The sequence below is a fragment of the Puma concolor genome, chromosome A1 (genome assembly GCF_028749965.1).
Source record: "Puma concolor isolate L17-30 chromosome A1, mPumCon1.1.hap2, whole genome shotgun sequence".
NCBI lineage: Eukaryota > Metazoa > Chordata > Mammalia > Carnivora > Felidae > Puma > Puma concolor.
Genome location: NC_141667.1, coordinates 63,587,804 through 63,608,348, shown reverse-complemented (window position 1 = coordinate 63,608,348; position 20,545 = coordinate 63,587,804). Strand labels below are relative to the sequence as shown.

At 51.2% G+C, this 20,545-nt stretch overlaps 1 protein-coding gene across 6 annotated transcripts in view; it reads right to left on the bottom strand.

The window, feature by feature from the left end:
- Window positions 1–271: 271 nt before the first annotated feature.
- Window positions 272–20,545, bottom strand: part of ERGIC1 (endoplasmic reticulum-golgi intermediate compartment 1) — a 103,268-nt gene continuing 82,994 nt past the window's right edge. For 2 of the 6 annotated variants that reach the window (XM_086716837.1, XM_086717089.1), the window contains 5 exons: window positions 20,397–20,457; window positions 16,065–16,165; window positions 13,135–13,257; window positions 12,255–12,315; window positions 272–2,187 (listed from right to left, as the gene is read on the bottom strand). In XM_086716837.1, the coding sequence (XP_086572963.1) occupies window positions 1,901–2,187; window positions 12,255–12,315; window positions 13,135–13,257; window positions 16,065–16,165; window positions 20,397–20,457 (633 nt within the window). In that variant the 3' untranslated portion in view covers window positions 272–1,900. Of the gene's footprint in view, window positions 2,188–7,250; window positions 7,466–12,254; window positions 12,316–13,134; window positions 13,258–16,064; window positions 16,166–20,396; window positions 20,458–20,545 lie in introns of those variants that run through there. The other 4 variants (XM_086717158.1, XM_086716967.1, XM_086716911.1 and 1 more) reach the window with 3 other exon arrangements.

The window sequence follows — 20,545 nt, the reverse complement described above, 5'->3', positions numbered from 1 at the left end:
CTCCCTATTTTCACCTGAGGAAACTGAGGCACTGAGTGGTTAAGAACCTGACCTGAGGCTACACAGCTAGAAAATGGCAGATCCAGGAATATTCTGTAGGGATTCAATAAAGAAGGGCTGGTTGCAAGAGATCTTGACTTTCCAATCATCCTCACGGATCTTTTCCACATTTCCCCATTTTTCTCCTCTAGAATTAAATTCCGTTCTGACTGTGTGCCCAGCCTCTAGGCTACCCAGCCACAATCAAGTAGAAAGAAACACACAACAACAGTTCTGAAAATCAGCCTTTTAATCTATTTGAACCCAACGAGTGGGGAAAGAACTAAACCATTTTTTCCCTTGAGATTGTTTATAAGAATAACAGGTCAGAGGTGTCTCTTCCATAGGAAACTGACATCCCCCATGTCCTCAAGAGTTATTATTTTTTTTTCTGAAAAAAAGCATAAAAGTGGAATTTCAACTCATGTGCATGCCACACATTTCCCCACCCCACCCTGCCCACCCTCTACAGGTGCAGGTATTCACACACCAAAGAGACTCCTTTCTCCAACTGGGGAACAGTAGGTGAAAAAAAAAAAAAAAAATCCATCCAAGTGGCCACAGATACCAGAGATAACCAAATGCAGTTTGCACTCACAACATCAGTCAACTCGTATGCAGAAGGGGACACTTTTCTAACTGGAATCCAGAGCCAAAACTTACAAATGGCAGAGACTTGAGCTATCCATAGAGATAATTTAAAAACTTCCACCAGACACTCCCCTTAATTACAAAAGTATGCAAACAATCTTGATATAAATGGAAAACAGGCAGGCGGCTCTCTCCCTGGGACACAAGGGCATACCTAAAATTCCCCCGGGGTGGCATTCGTGCCTGGACCATTGCAGCTCCCTTTCCGGACTGAAGGGGAAGGATGAGGGTGAGCAGCGGGGTAGGGACCCACCTCAGGAGCAAGTGGGGAGACAATGGAGCTGTCCCCAGGGACCAAGAACCTATATGGCCCCTGATGGGGGGGGGGGGAACCTCAGTGGCAAGTGGGCCACAACTGAGCTGCAGAGAAGTCCGAGTGCTATGCACCCGCTGGAAGCCCGGAAGGTAGATGTCCAAAGACAGGGCTGATCTGCTCTGCTTGCCCCACCTAAGGCCTTGGGACTGATGGCAACTGTCCAGGAGAGGGTGAGACATGATTATTTCAGGGCTGCAGAGGATGCCTTCCATCTGGACATGAGTGCACAGACCATGTCTGGTTTTCAAAGGATGATTCCCCAGTGACAACCAGCCCCTCCACCAAGAGATGCTGCTGCCACACAGCACAGGGGCTGAGGCACATTGGTGGGGGTGGGGATGGGGTTTCAGAGAAACAAGGTGAAGAGAGGAAGGAGAACTTGCCACCCGCCCAGTTTCCAACAGGCAGACCTGAGTTTCCACCGCGGCTACCCAACAACTGGGCGTCTGCTTCTCAGGAGAAAAAGAAATGGGTGGGGGTGAGGGACTTGAGCCTGAGCTCTGAGATGGACAAGAAGGGATGGAGCAAAGGCGAGGGTTCTACCTATAGCGCCACATCCCAGGGACTTGCCTGGGAAGTACCATCCTTATTGAAGGCGTAGAGTGGAGGTACCCGGGGGCAGTGTGGTCCAAAGCTGAGAGCCCCGGTCTGCAGGCCGGCTCCCCAGGGGAGAGGCCAAGTGATTAGTGCGTCCAAATGGTGGGAGCTTCGAGATTGTCAAAGCCTGGCTGTGAGCTGGTCGACGTGGACTCTGGGCTGTTCCCCTAAGAGGGAAGGAACTGCAGCCCTCCCAGGAGTGGTCCCCAATATCCCCGCACCTCCCTTGCCTGACTGTGGTGGTCTTGGGGCTCCCCAGGAAAAGGGGCACCACGACTTCAGGCAGTGTATTTCGTGTCAAATTAAAGACGGGGAAGAGAGGTAGCTGCGAAACCGTGAGCCGCCCCCTGCCTCCCCCCACCCCCACTTTGGGATGCAGCCAGATCCTGGGCCAGATAAGAGGGCAGGAGGAGATGGGGGGCCGGAAGCAGGGCTGGCAGTCTCCCGGGGTCCTCGGCCATTGGGCCGGCGGGTCGTCAATGCATTTTGCCCAGCTGGATCTTCTTCCAGGCCTCCGAGGCTGTGAAGATACAGGAGTCCAGAATGCCGGCAACAGTGAAGGTCCCACCGATAATGGCACAGATCTGAAAGGGCGAAGGGGGGAGGGTCAGAGGTCAGCGCCGGATGGAGCACCAGGCCACACCCCTCCCAAATCACCAGCTCTGCCCCATAACTAATGGGGTCTGGAACATATGCAGGGTTCAACAAAACCCACTTATTGGATGATGAATTTAAAAACAATAAAAGTAACCATCAGCAGCTCCTTTAAATCCCATACCAACCGTCTGAATGAGGAAGGGGATTAGTAGACCCGTTTCATCGGTGAGAAAACCAAGGTTTAGTTAGGTAAGTGAATTCACACTGGAAGTAACACAGCTGTGACCTGAACTCAACTATGTCTTGACCCTGGAGCCCGTGGTCCTAACTTCCACTCTAAATTTATCAGATTTTTACAGTCCCATTTGCAGATGAAGGAATGGAGGTTCAGAAAGGCAGTGCCACTGGCCCAAGGTCACACAGCCAGGAAGTGGCAGTCCCGGGACTTGAACCTGGCTCTGACAGGTCCAGGCCCAGCGCTGCCTGTGACTGAGATCCGGGGTGGGCCGAATAGGCAGCATTGGCCTGGATGGACGGGAATGAGAAATAAATCTCTCACTCTCCAAAGCTTGTAGGAGATCAGTGGGATGGGTAGTAATCAAATAATCAGACCAACAAATGCAAAAGTACAACCAGGGCAAGAGCTAAAGAAGAGAGGGAGCCTCTGGCACTACCAGAAAGCTTACATTACAGCCAAGTTTCTAACGGCACTATTTACTTTGGGGACCAGAAAATTCTTTGTTGTGGGAGGGCTGTCCTGTGCAATGAAGGATGTTTATTTGCAGCCTCTTAGGCCTCCACCCATGAGACTCCAGTAGTACCCTTTCCTTCCTGTCGTGACAACCAAACGTTGTCAAGTGTCTCCGGGGGGTAAAAACTGCCCCCAGTTAAGAACCGCTGCAGTAGGGGGGATGACAATGAATGCCGCCTGTATGCTGTACTTCCTAACTCCCGGCCACACGATCAAATGCAATAACCAGGACAAAACAGCTTACATAGCACTTTCTCTGTGCCAGGTGGGGCTTGAGTACTTTGTGCCTCCCTCCTCCCTGCATCCCTAGGCCAACCCTAGGAAGTACTACTCTGACGCAAATATTACCGCCAAGGAAACTGAGGCACAGAGACATTGGATCACCGGTCCAATACCACAGTGATTAGTGGGTCGAACTTGGGAGTCTGCACTCTTAACAGGACGCTCCGCTGCTTCTCAGGCACGAAACTCTCCACCTAACTGAATTCCTATCTTTGCTTGTGCCAGAACTCCACCTGTGACACATCAAAATAATGCTCTGTGTTACTCAAAATTTCCTGGCCTGCCTATTGGTTGCTTTCTGGTTGCATAATAGAATCAAAGTATGGATGATGGAAGATAAAAGAACTTCAGAGGAGATTTGCAAGGCAACTTTAAATGAATTTTTCCTCTTGGGGTGCCTGGGTGGCTCAGTCGGTTGAGTGTCCTGACTTCGGCTCAGCTCATGATCTCACAGCTCGTGAGTTCGAGCCCTGCGTCAGGCTCTGTGCTGACAGCTCGGAGCCTGGAGCCTGCTTCGCATTCTGTGTCTCCCTCTCTCTCTGCCCCCTAACCCACTCGCATTCTGTCTCTGTCTCTCTCAAAAATAAACATTAAAAAAATTTCTTTTGATGTATTTTTCCTCTTGAGCACATACTTTATGCCACTCCGAAGAGCCAATACCACCCATCACCCAGTGTGCCACTCTTGAGTCACGTACCCATGGCGCCCAGACAAGGAAATAACTTTTCCAAGGTCACACAGCGAGCGGGTGGCACAGCAAGGTCTGTCTGCCTCCGGAGCTCGCACTCTTTCCCCCATGCCACATGCAAGAAGCACTTAAATGACCACAGGACTCCGAAGAAGCCCAGAGGAACAGTCCTAGAGGGCCCCCTGACACTGCCCCGGAGGCACCACTGGGTGGCTGGCCCGCCACTGACGCTCAACCGCTGGAGGACTCTGAGAGACGGCAGTGACTTAATGGATCCTCTGGTGCCAAGTGCGGGAGGCCAGGAGACACGGCGGAGGTGAGAGGGAAGTGCAGATCGAACCAGTGTTTATTTTTAAAATGATATTTCCACAAGATGAGCTAAGCAGAGGCCTGTGAGGCCCAAGACAGAGCAGGTCTGTACGGATGGGCTCTAAGTAGAGCAGCTGGCATTCCAGTAATAACAGCCCAAGAAACCAGAGCAGCCCCCCAGGGAGTGAAGAGGATGGGGGGCGCTAGGGGGATTATTATGAAGTGTTTTCAGCAGGCGGGGCCTCTCCCTGCCAGCCTCAGAGCATGACGCAGGGCCACTTTTCAAGGAAGATGACGGCAGGGGAGCTGGTTTATTTCGGTAGACTGGATCAGATGATAGGAGATTTTACACCACAAAATGCTTTTAGGGCTTGGGTCAGAGAAGAGGAAAATGTGACTTAAGTGCAATGGAGCAAATAATAAAAACAAAAAAACCACACACACACACACACACACACCCCCTATATCCGCACACACGCTTTGGAACCCAAGCGTGCCTATGATTCACATACACCTGGCACCCAGTCTGAAGTCTCCAGGAGCAGGAGGAGACAGCACATATGCATTGAGGTACAAGAAAACACACAGCTGCGGGGAAGCTGAGGCCCCGGGGCACGTAAGCTACTCGGCAACTAGCCCCATCAGAGTGAGCTGCCGTGAGCCTAGGGCTAAGGGGGCGCTGCAGTGAGGCCCCCTGGGTATCCCCCAATACCCCCCACACAGCAGCACATCCCCCTTTATCCTACATCTGTTAAAGGTGCTCGTCACCGGTCTGATGAGGAGGGGGATTTCTGGCACATTCTGGGGCAGGGGGAGGCACCTCAAAAGCTGAAAGAAAAATCTAGCAGCCTGTTTGACGCTGGTATGGCCCCTGCCTTCAGGATTTTGCCATTAGCCTGCTCCGGCCTTCTTGACACGCTCACACTCATAGGTGGTGACTGGTATGAGGTGAAGCAGGGGTCACGAGGGGAGGGGTCCCGGGGCGCTCTCAGGCTGTGGTGCTCCCTGGATTCTGACACGTGGGTGGCCACAGCGACCCTCAACACCAGGAGGTGACCACATCTGGACTCTCCGAGGAGGTGGCCAGTCTCAGCCATCTTGTGTCCCGGGAAGGCCACAGTCCCCAGTTCCGAAACAGGGAAATAAATGAAGCCACGAGGCTGCAGTGGACAGAATGTCTGTCTTGGGACTCAGGCCTTACATTGGTGGTGGCAAGGTGACAGGCTTCACCATACTGGTGGGGCAGATCTCAAGAACAGGCCAAGAAAAGGGCTGTTGAAAGGGCAGATGGTGGCCTGGCATCCCTCCGACCCACGATGGGGGATGTGCCAAGATGCACACACATGAAGAAAAGTTTACATAAAGCCAATCATATGCATCCTCACTGTACATGGTGCAGGGGCCCTGAGCAGAGTGGGGTGGGGATGAAGTGTGTCTTGGGGAGTCTACCAGGGCCTCCCCTGCCATGGCAGCAGAAAGGGTTCAGCCTTGGGAAGCCGAGCCGTGGCTGTCGCTTACTCTAGCCATGGGAGAGCCGTTCTGGGCCTCGTTTTCATCTACGACACGGGAAAACCACCCCTACCCTGCCAATTGTCGTACTGCAGGAGATGCCCCTGGAGCTCCCAGCGCTTAGTAGGTGCTCAGTAAACAATACCTAATCTTTCAACTGACTGGAAGGCTCTGACCTCGTTGCTGAGATCTGAGATTTTCTAAATCTCTCTGAGACCCACTCTAAGAACCGCAACGGGTAAAATACCACTTACTCCTCAGAGCAACCCTTTGGGTCTCAATTTCCTTTTTTTCTAGCTGGCTCTTTTACCGAAAGAACAAGCCCATTCATGGAAAGACAGGACAGCAAAGGTGTCCCTGGCACCACATGCAGATTCTTTGCAGTTGCCCAGGTCCTAAGCACTTCAAGTGCCCATTCTACAGATGCGGTAGCTGAGATCTTGACAGGATATTCCCTCAAGCACATGCCAAGAGGTGTTTGTGATGAAGCAGATCCCTCAGGGGGCAGAGTACCTAAGCTGGAGGTTATTTCCATTCTCTGGCCACTCAGGGAGCTCTTCACATCTGCCCAGGGCTCTACGTCAACCACAAACACCAAGAAGATATCAGAAGTACCCGATACAAAGGTATTTCTGGTTGGGGCCCCTCCTGTCGTGTACCCTTGCATCATCCTTACTTCCCGGACCTCAGTTTCCTTCCTTTAAAAAAACGGGAAGGCTAATCCTCACCCCTCAGGACAGCTATCAGACCGAACGAGTGTTTGTGTTACGCACACAGCCGTGAATGTCCCCTTGGTCCCTCGCCGCTGCCATGTTCTTGTACCTCCGGACCAGGCCCTGGGGCAGTGGGGGTGGTGAAGGAGCAGGGCCACTGAGCCAGAAAGGGCCACTAGACCCAGCACATGCAACCCCACTCTGGTCAGCAGCCCTGGCTCCAGAAATGGAAACAAGGACAATTCGATATCCAGGCCCCAGTGAGTCTGAGAGGAGCGCATTACTTTGTTTTCATCAGAAGTCCTCAATAACATGCCCCTTTGTTCTTTAGCAGAGATTTCCTGTGGTTTCACCAGCTTCCCAGCCTCCTGCTATGGCTAGAATGAAGTCAGTTTCTCTACCTTGAAAAGGAGATGTGTGTGTGTGTTTCCCTTACATTTTAATTATGGCTCTTAATTCCTTACAATATGGAAAGGACGCGTTCTAACCGCACTGGCTGGAGAGCTGAATCCCTCTGTTGTTCCACCAGCACTAATGCTTTCCCGATCCATCGTCCCTCCCCCGCATTTTCTTTTCCACAGTGGGCAACGGAGGAGCACAACACATACCAACACGGGGGTGGGGGTGGAGACTGCGGGCTCTGGAGGAAACATTCCTGCGGTCAGACGCCAGCTCTGCCACTCTGGCCAGGAAAGCCAGGTTACCCACCCCCCCGCCCGCGAGCCTCGGTTTCTCCCATCTGTAAAATGGGGCCCCCTGTGAGGACCACGATGGCCTCTGTCTGGCTGTCTGCTGTACCTCGAGTGCCTGCGAACTGTTCATTCACTTTCCCCATGCAGTCAGCATTGCTTGAAAAGCTTGTGGAAAAGGCCCAGAATGAGGAAATAAATAATGAATCGGAGTCCCATCAGATGCTGTTGGCGGCAGACAGACTGGAGCCGTGGATGAGAACACCAAAGCTGTGGCTACGCAGGGGTGGGGGCTGTCGCAGAAGGGAAGCTGATGACTGGGCCCTGGAAAAGTGGGGGGAGGAGAGGGTGTGGTGGTCTCCATCCCCTGGTGTCATGCCTGCCGGACCCTCCACTCCCACCCTCTAGCACAGGAGCCTGGTGGGGGAACAGAGCCCTCTCCCCCCTGCCCCGTTCTTACAATGGCTGAAGCTGCAAAATACTCCCCCTTCCCCCCCCCCCCGCAAAAAAAAAAAAAAAAAAACCCACCTTGGTTGAGCACCTACTGTGGGCCAGGCCTGAGACGGCATTTTCTTCTGCCTTCTCATGCAATCTTTGCAACTACTCGGGGAAATGGCGTGATCCCCATTTCACAGACGGGGAAGAAGAGGCTCAGAGACGGACTGGCCTGTTCAAGGTCACACAACTACCAAATAGGCGAGGGTGATGAGAATCAGGTCAGGAAGGCTGCAAAGGGCCTGCTTTTTTCTGTTAGACCACCGTACTTTACCCGCAACCTGAAGGCTCCTCTCAGTCCCCGCCTTCACGCGTGAATGGCTTTTTCTCAGTTAAGTCTTATCAAATGTCCTGAAGTAAGGGGACCCCATCAATGAAGTTTAGGAAGTAAGCTGTGTGGCTGTAAAAATAAGTACAGTTTCTAAAAGGGAGCTCGCTCCATTCTGCTATTCCTTTTACGTCTCAGAATCTGCCTTCAAAAAGCAAGCACCAGGAACTTCTGTTGCAACCGAGATATCTGTGTTCAGACCCAGTTGGAGCAATCTGTCCCTGGTACACAACCTTCTGGAAGAGCTAGCTCTGCTCAAACGTCTGGAAGGATCTGAACCAAAGTTTTTGTCCCCCACCCACACACATTTCCAGCCCTCAATAACTGAGCTGCTAATGTGGATTCTGTTCCGTTCCTCAGATAATGGGAACTTGTGCTATGGGTATGGACCAAGGCGTGCACCCCTCCATCGGTTTGCTCATTGTTTGACACCTATTTATCACCTGCCTGCGCTGTCCCAGGTCTGGAGACCAGAGATGACGAAGGCCCCGCCCTGCCTTCCTGGAGCTCATGGTCCGGGTAAGAGAGATACTTCAAGGGAAGTCTGAGTAGGCGAGATTCAGACCGAGCTACAAAGCTGGTCTCTTCCCAACTCATATTGCCTTAGTGGGTAAAACCTCTCAGTTTTAAGTTTGTCTCTTCTCAGTTGTTTTTACTGTCTCCCTCCCCCCCGCACCCGAGTATCTAATGCCTTTTGTCTATGGCAAATCCTCATAGGCGTCCCAACAGATGAGTGACAGGTAATCAGATTTGGGCAGGAAAATTTGCAAGTCACCAGCCAACCAGTCTCAGATGGACAGTTTACATGTGGGTGGTGTTGTTGTTTTAATGATTTGTGTGCATGACTGTGATTTTATCACTCATGCTCACGACGTCGCCTTGTTTCCTGCTATCACATTTCTTCCTGATTCCCAGTATGGAGTCACTGTATCAAAAGATCCTGGTGTCCTAGCAAGGGCTTCATGGTTTCTGGGGACTCTGTTCCTGGGACATCCTGAAGAGCCTTTGTTTTGGAAGGCAGAGGCTCCCAAGCTAGTGGCAGTGGTGGGGGTGGGGTGGGCGATGTGGCAGAAACAGGCTCTGGAGTCAGGTCCCAGCTTTGCCATTTACTGGCTGTGCCCTGGCACAGTTTCCTTAACTCTCTGGGCCTCAGTTAATTCGTACATAAAACAAGAATGATCTCTACCTTGGAGGGCTGCTGGGAAAGTTGAAGGAGATAATTATAGAATTACCCAGTAACGGTAGATGCTTAATAAGTGTAGCTATAGGATCCCTTCTTCAAGCAGCCGTCCCTCGTATATTTCTGAGTATCGACATCCAGGCTAGGCCCTGTGCTGGATGCAGGGGACCCTGAGGGGAAACAGACTTGGGGCTCATCATAATCAGGCCTGGCAAGTACAAAGTACAATCTAAAGTTTGGGGAATTATTTCGCTGGCAAGGAGCACCTTGAGGCCAGGGATTACGTCGAATGCAGCTACTGAATTGCCATTACCAACTGGTCATTTTTGGTGGGCAAAAACTGTCATGGCCAAACTGATCCAAGTTGATACTTTTTGACTTCTGGCTGTTCCTCCCTGACAGAATAAAACACACAGGGAGTGCGACGTGACACTTCTGAAGTCATCCAATCTGTCACCACAGCCCACTTGAAGGCAATCCCAAAAAAGGGGCTTCGGCAAGTGGCAGGGGCAGGGGACAAATGTGCGTGTGTGGGAGGGGGCGCTTTGAAGGGGATCACTTGCATGTTGTTAAAAAACATCTGTTTATTCCGTTAGTGGTGACATTTTCTGGAATGGCACAAAGTGGAAGTCTGAGCAAGGTGCCCTGGGTGCCCAGAGAGAGAAGCCCCGGGCAGCCTGATGGGGACTTCCAGGAGGAAGGACCCTCCTCTGTTCGGGCTCAGGATGTCCAGCTCCTTTCCAGACCGTGAGACCCTGGAGGAGCGACCTCGGATAAGCCGGGGACTTGATAGGTACAAATGCATCGGGGAGGCCCCACCCGCCCCTCCCCGCCCCACCCACACCCCCTTGAACTACACCCCACCTCATTCCAGCCCACCCACAGCTGCCCCTGCAGCCCTGCAGCCGCCACATGACGACATCCTGGCCTCTGGCCTAAGCCCTCTCTTAAGCAGCCCCTGTGAGGAGCTATTTGCAGAGGCCCCCATTTGGGGCTTGGGGGCTTGGCACACAAGTGTTTGATTTTAAAAAGAGAGAAAGAGAAGTCACAGCAGGTGCCTCCACTTCCATCCTGGCCCCACCCCACCCTGCTAGGGCTCCCGGGGGTCTTTGTGCTGTGTGTGTCTGCCTGTGAGCGTCATCCCCACATCTGCCGCCTCGTGACAAGGGGCTTTGAAGCTCCACAATGACGCCATCTGCCAGGGACAGCCGGTTGGCTCACTTGGGGCTGACCCCATGGTTGCCGGGACGACCATGATGGTGGTGCGGGGCCACCAGGCTAACGATATCAGGAAGTCCCCTGCAGCATGGTCCGTGCTCCGGCGGAGGCGGATGGGACAGAGGTGGAAGAGACGCTGACGGCCAAAGGCAGGAGGGGAAGGCAATGGGGTCATGGAGGTGTCTGGCCTCTGAGTCAGATGGATGGGCTTTTCCCCTGTGACTTCTTGGGACCTCCAGCTCTTAGAAGTCCACCCGCGTCAAAAGAGGCCACACGGCCTTCACAAAACATGCTAAGCGGGGCGCCTCTGCACATACTACTCCCTGTGCTAAGACCCCCTCTCCTTCACCCACCAGTCTAGAAAATGTCTCTGCATCCTTCATCCCTGGGTTTCCTTCCCCAAATTTTCCGAACAGAAGGGAGTCTTTGCTACCACAGTGCCCGGTGCATAGCTTCAGTGGAGCCCCTGCTGGGTGGGCTTCCATTCTCTGCGTGCCCGCCCCTCTTCCCCACCAGCCGGGAGCAGCTTGAGGGCAGGGATGAAGTCAAATTCAGCTCTCGCCATTGCCGGCCACAGGGACTGGCGTGTGGTCAATGCTGGCGAAAGTTTAGCAAATAAATGAAGTCGCTTCGTTTCTCAGCCACCTGCCAAGGGGTTTTCACACTTGGAGCCTCAGCCATCTGGCATGTAGGAGCAAATAAGAAGGGGACATGAAGATCCTTCTAGACCCTACAGTAAGACATGGGCACAGGGGTTTCTCTGCCACTGTCAATGCCGTAGCCCCAGGGCCTCAGAGAAGCAGACCACATCTGCACAAACGTACCTACCTGTGTTGTAGTTTCTTACTCTGGGTATGCAGTAAGAGCACTGGGGTAAAAGGAACAACTTGGGGTCCTACCCTGCGGGGCTTTGGGTAAAACCGCTTGCTCACAAGTTCCCGGGCTTTGGGGTCAAAGGGTTTGCGCCTGACCCCGCCAGCAGCTGGCCCAATCTACCTTCGTACCGGATAGTGCATGCAGGACCCCTAGCTGTGCATCCCCCCAGTCTCTATTGTGCTAGTCTGATAGGACCAAGTTGGGTCTGGTATTTTGAATCAAATTCCTCCAGTTTCTAGGGAACTTGGGCACCTTTTCATGGCCAGTATGGTCTCTTCTATGAATGCTCAAGTCCTCACCCATTTTTCTTCATGGTCACTTTTTCTTACTGGTTTGTAGGAATTCTTTATATATAAATTCTGAAGATTACTCCTGTCTCGTATGTGTGACGAATACCTTTTTCCAATCTGTGTTGAGTGTCTTAGCTTTCTGTTAGGTGCCCTCTGCTGATTGAAAGTTTTGTGTTTTATGGAGTCCGAGAATGTTGTGAGGCTCCTAAAAGCACTAGGGTTCTGACACCCTTTGTACCCACATGGCATTCTAGAAGGCAAAAAGCTTCCATTTGATGATCTCCTTTGAGCCCCATGAGGCCTGGGAGGCAGGGAGAGCAGGAACTGTTATTCCTTTTTAATGGATTATAAGACAGAGACGTTGTTGTGGACATCGGACCTTTTTGCCTCTTAGTATCCACCCTTCTGTTTTCTAGTAGCTGACCCCTGATTTTTCTCTTGGGGAGTCCCATCCCCTCATGATGTTTGTCTTCTTCATCTGGCTGGGGTCAGCGGGCTGGAAGTCCTTTCATTCTTTAGGCCACAAGGCTGGCATGGGAATGAAGCAGGGCCAGTGACAGCACTACCTTATCCAGGACTCAGGTCGAATTACTGAGAAAGAGGCACTTTCTATGAGTGAATTCTATTTGAAAATGAAGCCGGTACGGAGGAAAGCAGGATTTAAAAAAAAAGCCTATTCTAGACAATATATGTGCCTGGATACAGCCATGCCTGAGGCTTACTTACCCCTCAAGCCAGCTGGACGTGGGGCTGTCTTTTCTGTAACAGAGTCCTGACTAATACAAACCTAGTGGGAGCCAGAAATGAAAGATCCGGGACTAAGACCCCTGATCTTGAATCATTATTAAAAGTATAAAGAGGTACAAGGGGGGAAGGGCCTCTTAGTCTCAGTCTCCAAATCTGTGAGGTAGGGATAATCACCCCATCTCTCCCACCTCCGCTGCCTCTGGCTTACCAAACATCTCCGGGCCACCTGGCTGAAGCAGGATGCTGCGAGCCTGCTTTTCTGCCCCCAAGGACACTTTGAATGGAAGGCCAGGAAACAGTATACTTAATAGAAATACTCAGTATCAAAGAAAAATGACATCGGCCTGAAGCTGCTTCACAGAAAACTGGACTTGATGGAGACAACGGCAAGAAAGAAAAGAAAAGAGAGAGGGTGAGAGAGAAAGAAAGGGAGGAAGGAAGAGAGAAAATAAAGAGAAGAGAATGCAAGCAGGAAGGAAAGAAAAAACCTGACAATATCAGCAGTTATAGTTGGAAAACAGACATAGGAAAAAAATGAGTTAAACCTTTGCTGTAAATTTTCCACAGAAAAGGATAAACCCTGCTAAACCCATAAAAAAAATAAAAAACTGGAGAAAATCACAAACATCTAATTGACCCATATAAAAACCTGCTTAACAAACTAAATAGACTTAGTGATAAACCTCTTTGGAAAATATTTTCTGGATGACATGATTCTGATAACATTTCTAAACATCCTGGGGATCACAACCTCCTGTGTACAGCCTAGGATCCTAGCCCTGCAGGCTGCATCCCGTTCTTTTAGAACCAGGAGTGCTGCCGAGAGAAGGAGCCCACGGCAGGCGCCCCACCTACTCACCGTGGTGATGAACCTGTACAGAGGTTGCCGTCTCTCTGTGTATTTGACCGTGATGGGGCTAAGGTCATAGCGGAACCAGATGGCGGGAATGATGCGGCCTGTGTGGCTGTAGGCTACGTACTCCTGGGGTGAAGGAAGAGAGAACGGGGATGTGAGAATCAGATGTATGAGCCATGTCTCATGGTGGGTGGGGGTTGGAATGCAGAGGGTCCCCCGCCAACCCCTAAGAATGGGCTTTCCTCTCTCCCTCTTGCCTGGAGCCAGACTCTACCAGTTCGTCTCACCCCTTTTCCTAGAGGCTCTGCTCTCAGTGTCTGGATGGGCAACATTCCTGGGGACATTTTCAACCCTTTTGGCTGCTTGGAAATTGACTGTATGACCTATGGAAGCTGCACCAGAATCAGAGAGCAGAGATGCAAAAGAACAGGTGTGATTTGGGCTCCATCTGAGTAAAGGCCTACTTCCCCCTTTAACTCCTGGGTATGCAAAACCCATTCATTTACTCACTGATTATTATTTTTTTTAGGTTTATTTATTTTGAGATAGAGAACAAATGTGAGTGGGGAGGGGCAGAGAGAGAGGGAGACAGAAAATCCTAAACAGGCTCCGTGCTGTCAGTGCAGAGCCCCACACGGGGCTCGATCCCACGAACTGTGAGATTATGACCTGAGCCCAAATCGAGACTCAGATGCCCAGCTGACTGAGTCACCCAGGCACCCCTACTCATTGATTGTTTACTGAGCACCTCTCCCGTGTGCTGGCACCCCTGCTGGCTGCTGGGGACTCTAAGGGTGGTAAGCCCTGCCCCATCCCCAGAGCGGGTTGTCGGGGGAGGTAGGTGTCACAATCTGGAAAGGATGCTGATGTAAAAGAGTATCTCCAATACTGTCACATTACGCACGCAGTGATACAGAGACATGGAGTGCTACAGGGCCAGGAACAAATGACCAATTCTCCCCAGGGTTTGTGGAAGGCTTAGTGAAGAGGGGGCATTCTAGGTCACACAGGACATCCTTGGGTGTGTGTGTGTGTGTGTGTGTGTGTGTGTGTGTGTGTGTGTGTGTAAGAGATATGAGCATAAAGGCCATGTAGGGAGTGGGCTTCTTCAAAGAAGGAACACAAACTGCAAAGAGAGAGGGACCCTAAGACAAGGCTTCCTGAGACAGCACCTGGCTGGGTAGGATTAGAAGGCGGCTAGGAGCTGAACTGATGTGTGTCCCCTCTGATCTGGGCATTTGCTGGACACTTCTGGGCTACTCTCATTCGTCTACAATAACTGTAGACTGGACTCGACCACAGGGGAGCCCCCAATCCCAAATGCTAGGCCCCAAGCTCTGAAGCTTCTCCAGGGATGATCCAAGACCACCCCCCCTCCTCCCCCCCACCCCCGCCCACTGATGGATTGCCATCGGCTCTGACAGGCACGGCCCTGTTTGTTCCCAGAGCAGGCTGGGGCCAAGGCCACAGAGAGAGCTGAGCAAGCTGTCCTGGCTGCTGGGCCTTTGCCAAAGCCTCGGGGGAAGGAGCCTTGGACAAAACAAGATGAGCTTTCTCCAGGGAGAGCTGATGGGGCAGGGTGACTGTCTGGGTCAAAGCCCAGAGATGAGGGATAGAGGAAAATAATGAAAAGTAGCAGCAGTAGGTACCATTTACCCCAAGCCTCCTTTGTGGACAAAGCAGTTTTCAAGACATTGCCTCATTTGATGGCAATCTTATCAGGTGCACCATCCTCATTTCACAAATGAGTAAACAGAGGCATAGAGCAGTTGGGTGACTTGTCCCAGGCCATACAACTAGCAAGTGACTGAGCCGGGTCTGAACCAGCAGTCTGCTCCAGCCCCACCTCTTCTGCTCAGACTGTGTCCACATTCTCCCAGCCACTGGATGTTGTCAGCACTTGACAGTTACAATGAGATGCCCTTCAAGAAACAGTGAGTGAAAGAAAGAGAACTCGCTTTGGAAAGTTACACCAGAACATCAGCACAGGGACGCCAGGTCGCCTGGGAGAGAGCAGCTCTCAGACCAACAGACTCAAGGGCCCCTGTTCAGACTGAGTGGGTGATGGGATCAAGATGCCAGGCTCTGGAGCCAAAGGAGAACCTTGTTCTAGTCCCCACTTGGCCACTTTGTAGCTCTATAACTACATCTCAGTGCCTCAGTGGCCAAATCTGTAAAATGGGGACAAACGGAGCTGTCACGGTGACTGAAAATGATGGTGGAGGTAGAGAGCTTAGCGTCATAGCTGACCCATAGCTAGTGCTCAGTAAATGGTAGCTACTACTCTATTATTATTAACTGAGCTAAACAATGCATCACCTATAAGGGGTTTAGCAGCCCTGGAACAGAAGAAAAAGGAGAGTCCTGGTGATAAAGGGATCCACCGGGGGTGCCTCAACTAACATGTTTCAAGCATTCATGTTCATTGGCAGGGTCAACTCTGGGGAGGCCAGAGGCTGTCTCAGCTTGAAACAACTGTCAGTCACCCTATTCTGCTGGCTCTGACCATGCTCTGCTGCCCACCAAGGCCTACCTGCTTCTCCATGACTTTGAGTGCTGGCGTCCTAGGACGTTCCTGTTAACCGATGGCCAACTGGTATGATTCAAGGTCCTTGTGATCCTGGATAAAGTGCTTGTACCCTGAGAACCAGAGCATCTGTCGTGTGTTGACCTATCAGGATCCTGAGTCTAAAGGACTGGGGCCAGATGCAAGGCTCTTTCTCAACAGATCACATCCTATGTCCTGGTTAGATTTCCTCCCTTTGACTCTGAGACTGGCCTCTCATCTTTACCCAGGGGCAGAGCCTGGCCAGAGCAGCCACAGGAAAGGCCCCCAGACAGAACCCAGCGGGAATTCGCTCAGACACTTGTCGCCTCTGCTTTTGGCCAGCAGAGGGTGCAGTTGCACGCAGCTGGGCCCACCAACTGAGTACCTTGTTGGCCACGGTGTACTGGTAAGAGTACCGTTGCTTGCCGCTCTTGTCCTCGTAAACCGTGGGCACGATCTTCAAGATGTAGTCGTGGGAGGCGAGAGCTGCAGGAAGGACACAGCAGGATGAGGCAGGGGGACAGGCACTGACCAGCCGGCAGCTCTTTCTATGCCAATTCAATTCTAAACCTGCTTGGCATTGCTGGGAGGCTGTTTCCAAATTTTCATTGCCAAACAGCCCTTCTTCGTTTCCCCCGCTCTGGACACCAGGAATTGAGAGACTCCATCTATCAGGATCTTTACTCCTGCATTGTGTATGATATTAAAATTCTGGAAACAACCCAAATGTCCATCAACAGGGCAACCGTTGAAAGGTGGGTACTGCGAGAAGCCACGCCCCAAGAGGTATTGTTACACAAAAAGAACTAAGTTGCAGAATGGAGTGGATAACCTGTTTCCATGTACTGGGGGGCAGGGAAAACTCACTCTCTACGCAGGAAGGTACAGAATTTTCTAGAAAGACACCCAAGAAACTATTAGCAATTTTAGTCCCTGGGGAAGAAGGCAGGATTTGATAAAGATCACATTTCATTGTGCACCCCCTGGTCCTGTTTGAATATTGTTGCTTTTGAAGCAATAAAAGTTTCAAAAAGAAAGAGCCCACAAACCAGAAAAACAGTATTTATGAAGAATCCATTTCTTTCCCCATTTTCAGTGAACGGAAGATCAGTTCTCCCTCCGCCTGGCCCTGTCATATTCCACCCTGACCCACCACTGCTGGATGCGGGGAGGCTGCAGAGGGCAGGGACTGTGCCTTACTCATCTCTTGTCCCGGAACCCTGCACAGGGCCTGGCTCAGAGCGCACAGCGTCAAGTGCTTACTAAATGAATGAACGGATGGAGGGATGGCTGGCCGGCCAGAGGAATGAATGGAGAACAGATGAATCAGCTTCTGATAAGCATGAGGTAACCGGAATCAAACACGAGGCGGATAGAATGCTGGCCCAAAGCTGCCAAATGTCACCCAGGAAAGGTGTGAATTCCCTTGCACCTTCTGGGAGATTCCGAGAAGCCCAAAGACCCTTCTGTGGTTGCCTTCTACAGTCTCAGGTCAGGGATCATGGATATAAAAGCGCATGGGAATTTAACCTTGAGTTTTCGAATCCTGGTCTACTGGCTGAATCAGTTCTGAGTCCTTGGACTTCCTTGCTGTAAGAGGGTAGGGGGTGTAGATGACAGCCATGGCCTCTTCCTGCTAATACTGCATCTTGGTGAGAAAAGGGTAGTGCTTCCTGAATTGTCTTGAGACCTGAGCCCTCTGAAAACCTCAGAAAAGCCCTGCAGCTTCAGGTCTGAGCCCATGAAGATCCCAATACCCCACTTTCTCAAACCTGCTGTGGTCCTCGGGTATCAGGAGCAGTAGAGTTACCCAGGATTTAAAAGGCAGACCCCTGGGCCTCACCCCTGGAGATCCCTGCTCAGTGGTTCTGGAGTGGGGCTCAGAATCTGCATTTGAGATACAGCGCTCCAGATGCCCAACACTCCAGGTTAAAAACTTGAGGGAAGGAAAGAGTGAACGCCTTATGAAAAATCACACTCGTGGAAGTTCTGTTACAATTTGTACAAAATACAGAGGATCCTAAAAAGAAAAACTAAAACCGCCCACAAATCCGCCATCCACAGAAAACCATGGGTTCACGTTCTTGCGTATAAACTGCTAGACTTATACATATATTCATGTCTTCCTAAAATTCGATCATACCGTACCTTTTTTTCTAAGTACTAAACACCACAGATACCATTTTAGGCCCAAGACACAGAAGGTAAGCTCTGTAAGTGTTTCTTTTATTTGCTGCAAAATCCTCTAGCACAGGGCCTGGCACATAGTACGTCCTCAATAAACGTTTGCTGCCTGAAAGCCAGCAGAGGTCTGACACATCATGGTCAGTGGCTGCACGCAACTCCCAGCGCAGCCCCGTAAATGTACTCAGCCGACCCCCCCGACCCCATGGCTAGACACTGACGCTGTTCCTCATTTGCACTCTTGTAAACAATGACCTAATGAACATTATTTTCCTAAATCTGTGCACACTCTCTTAATTATTTCCTTAGCTTACTCTCCTATGAGTAGAAATGATGACTCAAAGGCAATGACCATATTTAGGGCCTTTGATAGCCTTTGCCAAATGCCCACTAGAGACACCGCACCTAATTCCACCCACATGGATTCCTCGTCAGCGGATCCCCTCCAAGGGGCTGCTGGCTCCCACCTGATCCTGTCAGGCCCACGTACCCTTTCGCTCCCTCCCAACAGCTTATTATGGAAAAATTCAAACACAGAAAAAATGGGGAATCATATTATGAGCCCCACATACCTTATTCCCCAGGTTCGGCAATTAACAACACACGGCCGATTTTGCTTCATCCCTACCCTACTGTTCCCCCCCCACACCCCATTTTATTTTGAAGCAAATCCCAGACATCACATCAATTCATCCACAGATATTTTAGTTATGTCTCCATAAAAGATAAAGACTCTTAAAAAACAAAACACAACAACCACAATGTCATCATCATGGCTAAAACGTCGACAATCACTCCTCAGGAGGAAAACAGGTCACTCCAAGTGGGCGTTACTTTAGACAAGATGCTCAGGGAGGGCCTCTGGGAGGTGGTGGCTTTTGAGCGGAGACCTATATGACAGCCCTCAGTGGGAAGGTCTGGGAGCAGAGAGGGCAGGCAGCAAAGGCAAAGCCCTGGCAGGGACACCAAGCTAGAGGGCCGAGGGAAGGAAAAGCCAGCCCTACCCCTGGCTGCCTGTTGTCTGACCTAATGCATTTTCCTTCCCACGGAAGCCAGCCTGGGATGGCTTTCGTCACTAGCCCTGGGGCAGGCAGGGTGTTCTGCGCATACGCTCTGGTTCCTTTCCTCGCTCGGTTCTATTTCAATATCAGGCCGCCGAGGGGTCCATGCTAACTGCAAGTGCACGTGGATGGCCGCCTTGGGATGGCGCGCTGCCCTTACCCAGAACTGCAACGACTACACCACCACCCGAAGGATCATCACCCTCACTTACAATCAGACATTTGCGTGAAAAGAAGAAGGCACTGCTCACACTCATATGCTGCAGGAGGCGGCATGGAATGGGCGCGCACCCAGGGGGAAAGCAACGGGATAATGTAAATAAAGCAAAGACCGCAAATATCACAGACATTACCGGAATGGTAAAAAACTAGAAAAAACTAGACAGACATTTTCCACGAGAAGACAATGCCTTAATAGAGCACAGCAGAGCTGCTAGATGGGCGACCATGCCTCTGTCACCACTGGAAAAACTGTACAAAAATTGTGGTTAACGTAACAACGTCAAGTACAAAAATCAGAAGGTAAACTGCTGTCTACTTGCTTTGAAAAAATGACCTCCGCTGATGGACAAGGGTTCACGGGGACACGGAGAAATGAAAAGTGTGATTTGTTGTGGCGGGGGGGGGGGGGAAGGGTAGGTCATGGACAGCTGTTTTCTTTTGCGTGAATTTCTGACTATCAGAGAGAACAGTGTATTTTAAGAAACAATGAGAAAAGCCTTATGGGTAAAAAAAAAAAAAAGTGAGCTCAGGTGAGGAAATAAGTCAAGGTAACCTGTCTTGCAGGATCCAGCGGATGAATGCATTTAAGCAGACGCACCACCTGGACCCATTCTGTGCGTGCATCCGTGGCCCTAGGTGTGTGCACGTGTGCATGTGTAGGTGTGTAAACATTCATTAGATGAGGCCACAGACAGCTGTGTACATACGTGTGTCAGCGTGTAAAGACATGGAGCCCTCTTTACTTCGGCCAAGATGCCAGAATGCTGAGGGGGTAGACAGCTCAGGGAGGGGGCACTGGTGGGTGGGAGGGGCTCAACCAGGAGGAGAGTATGGGGTTGGGGGCGGCCCAGGTGGTCAGACCTGACTGGGCCATCCACAGCCCTGTTCTCACAGTGCCACTGGAACCAAAATAAATCCTGGCTCTGCCATGACTCCCTGTGGGATCTTAGGTGATTATATTGCCTAAGAACAATCATGTGGCATGAGAACAATAATGATGATAATAGCTGGTATTCACTGAGCACTTATGATGTTGCCTAGGGCTGTCACATACTTTCCCCCGGGGGGCACAGGTCCCCTCCTCTGTAAGACGGGGCTGGTTCCACCTTCCCCACAGGCCAGCTGTGGGAACGAACGAAGCATTAACGAGCAGAAGCTTTAACAGTTCTGCTCACGGTGAGTGCTTGATAAATAAATGTTCCCTTCTTCTCCCCCTTTCCCCGCCCCCAGTGGGGATATGGGATACATACGGTTGGAGGTGAGTCTGTCTGCTCCCCCGAGAGCGTTGAAAGCTCCATGGACATTCTGGACCTGTGGAGAAGCACAGTGAGGGGGCTGACCTCAGAATGCCACCACTTCCAGGTATAGCCCTGGCCGTGAGGGGACGGCCAGGTGCGAC